Genomic DNA, 13,288 nt, shown 5'->3' with positions numbered 1-13,288 from the left:
TTCAAGGAAAAGAAATTCTATATGTTTGAAAACAAACATTTTTGATGAGACTGACGGGGATTTTTCTTAAATTCATTGTGTTATTTTAGACAGCGTTGTTTTTTTTGTCTGTTTGTTTGTCATTTTTGGTTGCATTCTGCGTCTATTTTTGTGACCGTAAAATCCTGTATAGCCTCAATAGCTTGCGTAATGTTTACAATTTTAGCGGGTGCACATGCTGTCTGCTTGCGAGAGTGACTGCTGTAACATACATGCACTGACAACATTCGTGCTTTTTTCAGAGGGTATGTATTTGCAGCTGAAGAAATGTCTGTTAATCAGGGGTTTTTACCCCATAAATTTGCTTTTTTAATCTTGCTGTCGCTTGTAAGATCATGTTCTTGTTTTACAAATCCAAGTACAAGAAATTGTTAAATAAGACTGAATGATTGTTCTGAATGATTGTTCTGAAATAAATGTTCCAGTAATATAACCCTTCTTGGTGTTTTTTCCCTCGTATTTTCGTTTTTCTTAATTACATTTAGTCAAGTTTTGACTAAATGTTTTAACGTAGAGGGGGAATCGAGACGAGGGTCGTGGTGTATGTGTGTGTGTGTGTGTCTGCATGTCTGTCTGTGGGTGTGTGTGTGTAGAGCGATTCAGACCAAACTACTGGACCGATCTTTATGAAATTTTACATGAGAGTTCCTGGGAATGATATCCCCGGACGTTTTTTTATTTTTTTCGATAAATACCTTTGATGACGTCATATCCGGATTTTTGTAAAAGTTGAGGCGGCACTGTCACAACCTCATTTTTTAATCAAATTGATTGAAATTTTGGCCAAGCAATCTTCGACGAAGGCCGGACTTCGGTATTGCATTTCAGCTTGGTGGCTTAAAAATTAATTAATGACTTTGGTCATTAAAAATCTGAAAATTGTAAAAACATTTTTTTTTAAACGATCCAAATTTACGTTCATCTTATTCTTCATCATTTTCTGATTCCAAAATCATATAAATATGTTATATTCGGAGTAAAAACAAGCTCTGAAAATTAAAAATATAAAAATTATTATTAAAATAAAATTTCCGAAATCGATTTAAAAACAATTTCATCTTATTTCTTGTGGGTTCCTGATTCCAAAAACACGTAGATGTGATATGTTTGGATTAAAAACATGCTCAGAAAGTTAAAAAGAATAGAGATAAAGAAAAGCGTGCTATCCTTCTCAGCGCAACTACTACCTCGCTCTTCTTGTCAATTTCACTGCCTTTGCATCGAGCGGTGGACTGACGATGCTATGAGTATACGCTCTTGCTGTAAAAATGCAGTGAGTTCAGTTTCATTCTGTTAGTTCGACAGCTTGACTAAATGTTGTAATTTCGCCTTGCGCGACTTGTTTGGATTGTAGTCAATCAGTTTTGGATTTTTCATTTTCAAAGCTCCAGCTAGTGAAGGGATACTTCATACAAATAAGAATTAAGATCCCTAGATTGCACGATTGACTGACATAATTTGTTTTCAAAAGATTCTTGTGAAAATCTTGATTATCTTTAAGAACATATTGAAGCAGGTTTTCATTGGGTAAAGTACAGTCGAACCTGTCTATAGTATAATGATCAATGAAGGGACCGAGCGAAAGTGGACGAAATGGACAGGTGCATGGTCTTTACATGGACAGGGTCCCTTTTTAGTTTTACTTTTAGAAGTAGAGAACCTCCAATTAGCTCACTTTCATGCTCCAACATTTCAGAGAGAGACAAAAGTATTAAAAAATGGAAGTCAAAAAAAGATATTTTTCACTTCCAGTTAAAAGGAAATAACCTACTGCAGTAGACCCTATTGGTTTTCCAAGCTCTGGCAATTAAGGTCTCGCAAATCGCATGACAATCAGAAGCCATCACAAATCCGCCTTGCACGAGAGAAATGAAAATAACTAGTCGGTATTTTCTATCAATTTGTCTCATCTAAAAGTGTCATGTACTGGCAAATGAAGAAGATGTTGCACTTGCAGCAAAACTTTTGTCATAAAAGACGAGGGGATGTGTGACTCAAGGATATAATTGAGATTTTGTCAGACAATACAATAGCAGGCGGCCCATACTTCCCATAATATCCTTCTTTTCAACACCCAGTATAGGTGACTTCGAACTAAGTTCCATTGGGCTTAATTCAGTCTCGGAAGTGACCAGTACTGTCAGTAGTTTAGGGATATAATGTGGTGTATGACTCGCAGGTTGTACTGATAAAGAAAAAAGACAATGGGTGGTCGTCCAAGACGGGTTAAATCCGTTGGGACCGAAACTGACTGCCTGTGGAAAAGGTGAATTATATTAAAACTTGTTGGGGATCCTTTGGACTGAGTGGTCGTAATGGGCAGGTTCGACTGTACATTCAAAGAGTAAGAGTTGCTGGTCGTATTCTGTTTTAAAGATGTTCAATTAATAATATAGCCACCTTTTCTAGTTTCAGGCTTTCAGCAGCTATGCCTAAGCGCTCACTAGCCAGCAGAGGGACACTGGGTACCAGCAACGATGCGAAGAAGAGAAAAACGGAGGAAAAGCCTGTCGCCACAAAGAAAACTGGAAAACAAGCAGCTGGAAGCAAAGATTCTACTAGTACTAAGGCACCTGTTTCTAAGAAATCTACACAGTCTAAGTCTTACCCTAAGGAAATTGACCCCAATACAAACATTGAGCAGGTATGAAACTTTTAAAAGAACATTGTTATTATATGAATAATGTATTAATTGTTCAGATAGATTATTTTTCTCTGCTTTAATGACATTGTTTTTCTGTTAGAATTATTTTCTTTTTGGCTTTTGTGCAAGTTTGTATTTATTACTTGATGTCTTTCAATGTCCTGTATGTCGTAGTAGTGACGGTACTAGTAGTACATACAGGCAAAGTCGGGCAAAGTTTTATTCTTGTTTTCAGGTTTTTATTCATAAGCCACAGTTAAATTACCGTCTTTTCGGACTATAAGGCGCAACTTTTTTTCTCACACTTGCCCCCTCGGTTTATTTAAGGGAAGCGCCTTATGTGTGGCTGAAAAAGAAATCCAGGTGAGTACCAGTCAAACAACTTGTGATAATGCATGTTTCTGCTACTACTACCCTGGCCAAGTTTCCTTTCACAGTCTCAGACATCAAAGAGACAGTGTAACGAGTACCAGTCAAACAACTTGTGATAATGCAATTGCATGTTTCTGCTACTACTACCCTGGCCAAGTTTCCTTTGGGACATCAAAGAGACCGCCCCATAGGTTAAACTCGGTCACTGACCCCGGGTAAGAAAGTCAGTGTCTGTAAACTGGTGCAGGCAGTGTTTCCTCTCAGACATAATAATAATAATAATAATAAATAACTTTTCTATAGCGCGAGTCCCATCAATTGGCTCCAGGTGCTTTACAAATTCATTATAGAATAAACTAGCACAAATCAACAAGCATACAAAGCATACATTTAACTGAGACATAACACCAAGATCCCAAGCACTAAGCAAAACTTAGCGTACAATGTTAAAAGTAAACACACACACACACACACACACACACACACACACACACACACACACACACACACACACACACACACACACGCACACACGCACGCACGCACGCACGCGCACACACAAAGATACCATTGACAAATAGACCATAAAGCACATACAGGGTAGAGAGTTCCAAAACAGAATAGAGTTGTGGAGAGTCTACTCAGGCTAAGCAAAGGCTTTACGAAGCAGGTATGTTTTGAGTTGTGTTTTGAAGGAGGAAAGGCTGCTGGAGTCACGGATAGAACTTGGAAGCGAGTTCCAGACGGTTGGAATCTGGTACCTAAAGGTTCTTTCACCAAAGGTCTTGGTCCTGGTTTTGGGGATGCGAAGGAGTTTTTCAGAGGAGGATCTGAGAGAACGGGATGGCTCGTAGATACTGAGGGAATGGGACAAATAGGGGGGAAGTGATTTCTCAAAACAGCGGTACCCTAACAGAGCCAGCTTGTACTCGATTCTATACTTCATAGGAAGCCAGTGAAGGGTGGTAAGTAGGGGAGTGACATGGTCTTTCTTAGACTTCTGCAGAATGAGCCTAGCAGCACTGTTCTGGACTCTCTGTAAGCGATCAAGTTCTTCAGTGGGGAGGCCGGCAAGCAATGAGTTGCAGTAGTCAAGTCGACTCAGGATCAGAGAGGAGACAAGTTGAACAGTGGCTTGGAGTGTCAGGAATGATCTGACAGAGGAAATCTTGCGCAACTCAAAAAAGGCACATTTACAAACAAAACTAATGTGTTTTTGCATTGTCAGAGCAGAGTCCAGGCACACGCCTAGGTCCTTAACAGCGGTTTGGGAGACAATCTGAGTGTCGCCTATTGTCAGGGAAGTACAGTCAATCTGATTTAAAGCATGCCTTGAGCCTGACAGCATCACCTCAGTTTTTGAGTCATTCAGCTTAAGTTTATTGTCTATCATCCAGTCTTTAACTGACTCAATGCAGCGCTCAGTGTTTTTAACCACTTTTGGAAAATCACTGGGGGGAGCAGAATCCTCTATTTGGGTGTCGTCGGCATACTTGTGGTGTTCGCAGCCATGCCTCGAGATGACGTCAGATAGGTCCTGTGTGTATAGTGTAAACAGAATCGGTCCTAGAACAGAGCCCTGAAAGGAGACCACCCTCTCATAGATACTCAGTCATTGACCTGGGGGAAGAAGGTCAGTGTCTGTTTACTGGGGCAGGCAGTGTTTCCTCTCAGACTTGAAAGGAGAGGACCATCTCATAGATCACAGATAAAACTCGGTCATTGACCCCCAATGTCCCCGGGGGTAAAAAGGTCAGTGTCTGCAAACTGGGGCAGGCAGCTGGTCTCAAGGCCAACCAGCTATCACAATGCACCTGCCTTTGATCTCCAGAGCAAAAATATTTCCACTCTGATCTAAGCCCCTAATGTGATGTTTTGTCTCAATTTTACCTCAAAAGTGGGGGTTGCGCCCTATATAACAAAGCACCTTCTAGTCCGGAAAATACGGTATCTCTACAAGAAAACTGATTTTTTTTCCCCCCAAGACATATTTGTATATTGCTAAATCAGTAAATGGTGTCCCTTTTTTTCCCCAGGACCCTTCAGAAATTGAATTTACAGCCAGAGTGCCAACTCGCAATAAAAAAGGAGAGCTGGTATTCGAGGACACTCCTGATTTGCGTCCCAACCTGACGCCTAAAGAGGTGATGCAAGCGGGAAGTTTTGGAGGGACCTACTTCCGACCCATCAAGTCTGGAATAACTGGTGAGCTTACACATCCTCCTGGTTACTGGGAGAGAAGATAGTGTCAACCAAGGAGACCCAGCACTCAGCACACAAGACAGTGAACACTTTTGCTGGAGGAGTGGGCCTTGTCCAGGCCAGAGGCACATTACTGTGCTGTTTTCCTTTTTAGTGGATGTTCCAGTAGCAGTAAATACCGTACTTTCCGGGTCATAAGGCGCGACTTTTTTCCTCGAGTTCGACCCCTGCGTCTTGTATAACGAAGCGCCTAATCCGTGTATGAAATACGAAAAAAATCAAAGAGACCGCTTGAGTACCAGTCAAACAACTTGTGATAATGCATGTTTCAGCTACTAGGTACTGCCCTGCCTTTGATCTGGCCGCACACACAGATTTCCACTCTGTTAAACTCGGTCACTGACCGGTCACTGACCCCGGTGCAGGAAGTGTTTCCTCTCTCAGATATGACAGGGGAACCACCTCTCATGGCAAAAACTGGGTCATTGACCCCTGGGAAGAAGGTCGTGTCTATAAACAAGGCCACCCAGCTATCACAATGCCTTTGATCTGGCCGCACACACAGAGCACACATATTTTCACTCAGTTAAAGTCGGTCACTGACCGGTCACTGACCCCGGTGCAGGAAGTGTTTCCTCTCTCAGATATGACAGGGGAACCACCTCTCATGGCAAAAACTGGGTCATTTTGGTGCGCCCTATCGGCCCCCTGCGTCCAATGGGTGACTGGATTACAATTTTTTTTAAAAAGAAGGGGGTGCGTCTTGTATAACGAAGCGCCTTGTCACCCGGAAAGTACGGTAAGATACTTCTGTGTGAATATAATAGTGTTATATATATGCTTGCATGCATGTGTCAGAAAGAGAAAGAGAGGGAGAGAGTGTATTGATGAGCACCTGTGTGTGATAATGTGTCTGCACAGATCTATACATTAACAAATAATATGTATTTGACTGTGTTTTGCCAGTTCATGATGTCATGCTAAAAGAAATATTATTTGTTATTGCAGGCAAAAGTTATTCAGGGATGTGGAAGGAACTGCCGAAGGACTGGCTAAAAGGTCTCAACGTTGGAAGACAGGTAAGTTGCTCCGTCCTTTCATTTATTCTGTCATTATGGGTATGAATAATCATTGCTGATTTTAAGAGCTGACTCCTGGCATTCCAGTCCTTAAGAAATATTTTCTGCCCAGAACATGGGTGCATGCTTGCTTCTGCTGATGGAATGATGAGTATGTGGTGAGCATGTTTTCTTAGCCTTAGACGTTAAGTAATACTTTTAGGCGAATCTCCTTGAGAGGTCACCCAATCAGCAATATTTGACCAATCTAGGAACTGAAACATTTTTGATCTTTTTTTTTTGGGGGGGGGGGGGGGGGGGAAGATACAGTCAAACCTGTCAATAACGACCAACCAAGGGATCAGGCTAAAATAGTTGTTATAAAAAGGTTGCTATGGAAAGTTCAATTACATTAAGAGAATTTTTTTCGTGACGGACCCTTTTGGGCGGTCGTTGTGGGCAGATGGTCATCCTGGATGTGTTCCATTATATGTCTTTCAGACTACTTTAGTACAAAGTGAGAAGAGATGAATATTTCTATGTGAACATCATTCAATATTTACCATCCTGAAGAATTCAGCGACAGGCTAACAAAAACTTGATCAAGAATTTACCAAAACTGGTTTCTGTTGTTTTCTTTTTGTTTTCATCATTCAATATGTATGTGCAGCAAGCTCCTTGCCCTGAAGCGCCTCACATACATAAGCTAGTGATTTGACTTGACCTTGACAGGTGTCCTGCTCTGTGTACGACGAGAAAGTGAACACGTACAAGGTGAAGTGCGGTGGCAGCCTGGAGATGTGGGAGAGCAGCGGCTGGATGCACAAACAGGACCCATATGGCTGGTTCCAGTGGTACTGCAGGTCCGTCTTTTTTTCCCCTAATATCATCTGAATAACGTCTGAAGCATGGAGCACAAACTTTCCTTGAACAGTGCTTTGGAGCTGTGTGTGTGCGTGCATGCATGCGTGCGTGTGTAGAGGCAATCATGCAGTGATTCTCCAAATTCTAAGCTTGGTAGGTTTTCTATGTTGTTGGGGGAAAAGGGCCTACGGACAGATATTGATTTTGACAGCAATTTTTTTAATTTTTTTATGTTGAAATTCAACCACCTCCACATGTACAATCCCTGATAAATAATGTTCAACGGCTCTCATTGAAGGGGTCACTTTATACTTATCAAATTCACAATTGCAAAGGTTGAATGAAACAATTTACAGGAGCAGAATTCTTTCTTTTCTTTATTTGGTGTTTAACGTTGTTTTCAACCACGAAGGTTATATCGCGACGGGGAAAGGGGGGAGATGGGATAGAGCCACTTGTCAATTGTTTCTTGTTCACAAAAGCACAAATCAAAAATTTGCTCCAGGGGCTTGCAACGAAGTACAATATATTACCTTACTGGGAGAATGCAAGTTTCCAGTACAAAGGACTTAACATTTCTTACATACTGCTTGACTAAAATCTTTACAAAAATTGACTATATTCTATACAAGAAACACTTAACAAGGGTAAAAGGAGAAACAGAATCCGTTAGTCGCCTCTTAGGACATGCTGGGGAGCATCGGGTAAATTCTTCCCCCTAACCCGCAGGGGATGCAAACCAACACAAATTGATGGACAACAAAACCTGTGGCTTTGGTGGACATCAGAAATAGGTGCCAAACTACATATTAACTAGCGATTGCTAAACAAAGCAAGCTTCTCCCATTAATAATGAGATTTGTATACCGTCACTGATTACCTTGTCCATTGCAAAGTTGCTCATTTGGGGTCCAAGAGGTGACATTTGATCCCTTCAGCTGATCCCAGATGCATGCAGCTTATAGCGTCACTTCAGGTTTACAATCCGTTTTCCTTTTCTACAGATTTTACCAAGGCAGGCGTACGGCAGACGATGAGCGTCAGATTGGTCGGTGGCTACGGTGTGCGGGTCCCACAGGAAGATGGCGCAACAACCTCATCTCCAAGTGTGTGAAGAGCAGCTCCAGCTTTGACAAGCACACCATTTCCCCCGTTGTCCGACAAACCCTGCAGCACTGGGCTTACAGGCTCAACAAGGAGGACTTTGAAGCTTACGCTAAGAAGATGAAGCAAAAATGATTGGCGTGAATTGCAGGATGAGTGTGTGTGTGTCTTGGGAGCATGCACGGTGTTTTAAAAGATGAAAGTAACTTTTTCACTCAAAGCTTGTTGTCTTAGGTGCCAGGAAATTGGTTCTGCATCTCTCATATATCTCACCTTGTCTAGAGTGCTTACTTCCCTTCATTATTAGATCTTGGCACAAGGACTAGCTTATGAATGATGTTTCTTCGGAAGTGTGTAATTTGGGGATATTGAGCTGGGTGAAAATGCTGAATGCCTTGAAGAACTAACACTAAACGTACCTGTCACCCAATTGCATGTCAAGTGTGTTGATACATGTATGATAATTTATTATCATTGCGACTGCAAGTTTTTGTGGTTTTTTTTTCTGAACAAAGTAGTGATGGGTTAAATGTTGGAGTCTGTAGTTTCATAGTTTTTTATTGAATGAAATTTATTCTTTATATATCTTGTTTTATCCCTGCAATCGATACCAGATCAAATTGAAATGAAAGATGGGTTTGTAGTGATGGCACGTAGGAGAAGATTTTTGCTTTAAATCCAACACTTCAAAGTTCTGCACTGCTACTTCAAAACAAGGCTTCATTTCCACCTGGTACCCTTTTGGGAGCCCTATTTTTTTTCCATTCTTCTGAAAATTATATTTGCTGTTTTTATTCATGAGATATAGAAGTGTACACTTCTGTTCTATAAACTTTTGGTCAGACATTTGGTACATGGTATCCACCTGTGTGTGTGTCCTGATCGAGATAATAGAATTCTTCTTTTTTTACATTTTTTTTTTCACATCAGATGCTCAATGTTATTAAAACCATCATTTTTCACAATGCATTTTGTACTTTTATTCAAAGAAGCATTATTTTGAGTGAATAAATTCTTAATTGTAGTCTCTGACTTCATATTTATTTATTTTTCTTCTATTTTCAACTTTAAAAAAACCCCATCTTGTGCAGGTTGCAGTCACTCTGGTTCACTTTAAAAAACATAACAAAACAACCAAACAAACAAGAAAACTTTGAGAACATCATTGAATCATTCAAAAGCACATTCCTGTCACGAGTTTGAGCTAAAGTCAAAGGCATGGGTCAAACAGATATTTTACCGACAATCACAACAGGATATCACAGAAAAGATCAAATCAGATCCAAGGTACAACCTAACATGTATCATCCCAGGAAATATGAAAATGATGTGTATAAAGCAGCAGTCAAAACACACAAAAAGGCATTTTGTTTGTATTCAGCAGGTGTGTACCATCATCTGGAGAAGAAAGCAGTTCTGTCGGTAATGCTGTCAACTTTGCATACACAGTATTTGGAATGTCAATGCTGTAAATAATGCTGTAACTATGTAAATTTGGAATATTTCCACAAAGCATACAGTTTGGCATAAAAAAAAATGCAAATGTTTTACAGGGCAAGTGACAAATACCCAAAAGCTATCATTGAGTTCCTCTGGACCACTGCTAGGTGTGTGTCCAGAGTTAAGTACGTTTCTGTACAAATAATTGCACACAACAATAACGTCATCTGAGCCACAAATATGTATCAATGTTAAAACAAATATCAAAATTAATACACTCTGCATACAACAGAATTCTCACAAAGACATAATCACATTACACACAAGTGCCAAACCTGGCAGATCACATTTACACAAAACGCACAATGTTGCTGCAACAAGGAAAAATAATTCATTGAACAATAAATACCGCCAGAAGTAAGACGCTTACTTTAACCATGGTGTATTTCTTCTTATTCAACACAACAGTACATACACTCATATTGACTCGAGGGTGCATGACTCATTAAAAATACAAGCCAGCAATTTAATGTCGTTTCACCAGCTGTTATGTACAAAGTTTTATTTGGGAGCAGTTACTGAGGATATGTCAATTGTTTAAATAATACCTGATGTGATGATTCAGGATACAAGTATCGATACTGTCATACATTTAAGTATGTGAGAAAAGATCTCACTGGTCAATTGAGGATATTTATCACACAATCATTGCATCAGATTGAAAACCGAACGGGTTACTATCACAGATGTGTATTTTTATGATATAACAAGAAGGGCAAAGCCCATACGACTCACATGCTTGACCTCGACCTTTAGGGTAACTAAACCTAGCAATGACATCATACACTAAGAACTGCTTTACACATTTTTCCTACCAAAATACATGTGACCTTGACCCAAGGTCAAGGTCATCCAAGGTCATGCAACACAAAGCTGTTAATTCAAGACATAGGAAGTACAATGGTACATTGGCTCTTTCTACCATGAGATATGGTCACTTTTAGTGGTTCACTACCTTATTTTGGTCACATTTCATAAGGGTCAAAGTGACCTTGACCTTGATCATATGTGACCAAATGTGTCTCATGATGAAAGCATAACATGTGCCCCACATAATGTTTAAGTTTGAAACAGTTATCTTCCATAGTTCAGGGTCAAGGTCACTTCAAAATATGTATACAATCCAACTTTGAAGAGCTCCTGTGACCTTGACCTTGAAGCAAGGTAAACCAAACTGGTATCAAAAGATGGGGCTTACTTTGCCCTATATATCATATGTAGGTGAGGTATTCAATCTCAAAAACTTCAGAGAAAATGTGAAAAATGTGAAAAATAGCTGTTTTTTAGGCAACATTTATGGCCCCTGCGACCTTGACCTTGAAGCAAGGTCAAGATGCTATGTATGTTTTTTGGGGCCTTGTCATCATACACCATCTTGCCAAATTTGGTACTGATAGACTGAATAGTGTCCAAGAAATATCCAACGTTAAAGTTTTCCGGACGGACGGACGGACGTCCGGACGGACGGACGGACGGACGGACGACTCGGGTGAGTACATAGACTCACTTTTGCTTCGCATGTGAGTCAAAAATCTGATCTTAGCAGAACACACACAAGAGGGTGCACACTCAAAAGATTCTAACACAGTTCTCAGTTCACATGACAGTACTTTGTCAGATGTATCCATACTCTTTGGGTGAGATATCACAGTGGCAAGAGTTTCTCTTTTTGTTGTTGTATTTTGTTTTCCTTTTCAATAGTCTAATAAGGACGGATAGTGGCAGACAAGCCGCGCAGAGCCCAGCGAGTGGCAGGGATTCCTTCTCTTCGAACGTCCATCTCCATCACAACCTCACGTGGTGCAATGCGTGAATGGTACACCGGACACTGGTAAGTCTCTGACGCTCGCGTTGAATCCTGCAACAGAAAAAAAGTCGCGTAAGGCAAAATTACAACCATTTAGTCAATCTGTCGAACCCACAGAATAAAACTGAACGCACTGCATTTTTTTTCACCAAGATAAAACAGCTTTGTCAACCCCTGCGGCAAGGAAGTCGCTCACTTATCCCATGCAACACGAAGTGAAACTGACATGCAAGAATAGCGAAATAGCGTATTGCGGTAAGAAGGAAAGCGTGCTTTTCTGTATTCTTTTTAACTTTCTGAGCTTGTTTTGAATACAACATATTATATCTTATGTTTTTGAAATCAGGGAATGATAAAGAATAAGATGAAGTCAAGTTTGGAACGATTTCTTAAATTATAATTGTAGTACTAATTAACCTATATTTGTTAATTGTGATCACATTTTAAGAGTAAACATGACATATGTATATATATTTGGAATTACAATTTTATGAAGATAACGATGCAATCAATTTTAAATCTGTTTAGGAAAAATCAATTTTAATGACAACTTTATTGAGCAAACTCATTTATTAATGTTTGAGCCTCCATACCAAAGTCCGGGCTTCATCGAAGATTACTTGACCAAAATTTAAACCAATTTGGTTAAAAAATGAGAGCGTGACAGTGCAGCCTCAACTTTCACAAAAAGCCGGATATGACATCATCAAAGACATTTATCGAAAAAATAAATAAAAAATATATAGATATCATACTCAGGAACTCTCATGTGAAGTTTTATGAAGATCGGTCCAGTAGATTCTCTAAATCGCTTTATACACACACACACACACACACACACACACAAAACCCTCATCTCGATTCCCAGTCAACGTTAAAACATTTAGTCATAACTTGACTAAATGTAAAAAGAGAACATTTAAAAGTTAAATTTTGATTGTGCACTAATACTCAAATCAGATGATTTTGTAACTAGCTTAGAACATCTCCAAGCAGTGAATTGTCACAATGCATTTTATTTTCCCCAAGCAGTGAGCAAAACAGGAACTTGCATGAATGACCGTGCTTTGCTCAAAGACAACTTTTGTTTTTAATGGTTTCGTTTCTGATGCTTCCAAAAATGAATAGTTAATGCCATCAATCCCTGGCTATGAAATCAGCAAACCAGGATTCTACGAAATTTCTCCCATTCTCACCTGTCCAGTGGGTTTGTCGCTGGCCGGCCAGCAGGTGAGGTGGACCACAGGTAGAGCGGCACAGCCTGTCCGTGGCGGAGAGTCCTGCAGTTCTCCAGTTGTTTTCTCCCACGTACAGCCCCATACGTAGATCCCAAACACAAACATGCCCTCCTGGGGTGGGTCTCGCAGCTGAAAAGTTAGAAATAACAAAAAGGTAAGGGAAAGCTAAATAATTATGTTGTACATCTCCTTCCATTTATTGCTTGTTTTGTTGGTTGCCTGACAGAATGCAGGTTCTTAGAGGCAGCTTTATTTTCATCTTTACTTCCCTCTGTGTGTGGACAATATTTCAGATAAAGCTTCTGAGAATAACTGTATGAAGCTGTACAAATACATTCTTGTAGTTGCTAATAATAATATTAACAATAATGATGATAATAACTAATTATTATATTGATAATAATAATAAACGTTGCACACTTTTCCTAACAAACCGACTCAACAAGCAAGAAATAACAAC

General features: G+C 39.9%; 2 protein-coding genes across 10 annotated transcripts in view; one reads left to right on the top strand and one right to left on the bottom strand.

Moving 5' to 3' along the window:
- The first annotated feature begins 129 nt into the window (after window positions 1–129).
- On the top strand, window positions 130–9,307 carry LOC138962459 (uncharacterized). The gene is made up of 6 exons (XM_070334287.1): window positions 130–284; window positions 2,449–2,683; window positions 5,092–5,260; window positions 6,266–6,336; window positions 7,048–7,178; window positions 8,184–9,307. Exons 2-6 carry the CDS (start codon window positions 2,468–2,470, stop codon window positions 8,416–8,418), a joined length of 822 nt encoding a protein of 273 aa, XP_070190388.1. The 5' UTR covers window positions 130–284; window positions 2,449–2,467; the 3' UTR covers window positions 8,419–9,307.
- A 124-nt stretch (window positions 9,308–9,431) lies between these two features.
- Window positions 9,432–13,288, bottom strand: part of LOC138962452 (uncharacterized) — a 172,530-nt gene continuing 168,673 nt past the window's right edge. For all 9 annotated transcript variants that reach the window (XM_070334266.1, XM_070334269.1, XM_070334272.1 and 6 more), the window contains 2 exons: window positions 12,787–12,957; window positions 9,432–11,641 (listed from right to left, as the gene is read on the bottom strand). In XM_070334266.1, the coding sequence (XP_070190367.1) occupies window positions 11,486–11,641; window positions 12,787–12,957 (327 nt within the window). In that variant the 3' untranslated portion in view covers window positions 9,432–11,485. The remainder of the gene's footprint in view (window positions 11,642–12,786; window positions 12,958–13,288) is intronic.

This window comes from Littorina saxatilis, linkage group LG3, assembly GCF_037325665.1.
Source record: "Littorina saxatilis isolate snail1 linkage group LG3, US_GU_Lsax_2.0, whole genome shotgun sequence".
Lineage (NCBI taxonomy): Eukaryota > Metazoa > Mollusca > Gastropoda > Littorinimorpha > Littorinidae > Littorina > Littorina saxatilis.
This window is presented reverse-complemented; position numbering and strand designations above follow the sequence as displayed.

Bases quoted from the DNA above. Each gene is read 5' to 3' on its own strand.
- LOC138962459 (XM_070334287.1), top strand. From the start codon at position 2,468: ATGCCTAAGCGCTCACTAGCCAGCAGAGGGACACTGGGTACCAGCAAC. The intron at 6,337-7,047 runs GTAAGTTGCTCC...TGACCTTGACAG, and splicing joins GTCTCAACGTTGGAAGACAG to GTGTCCTGCTCTGTGTACGA. The intron at 7,179-8,183 runs GTCCGTCTTTTT...CCTTTTCTACAG, and splicing joins TGGTTCCAGTGGTACTGCAG to ATTTTACCAAGGCAGGCGTA.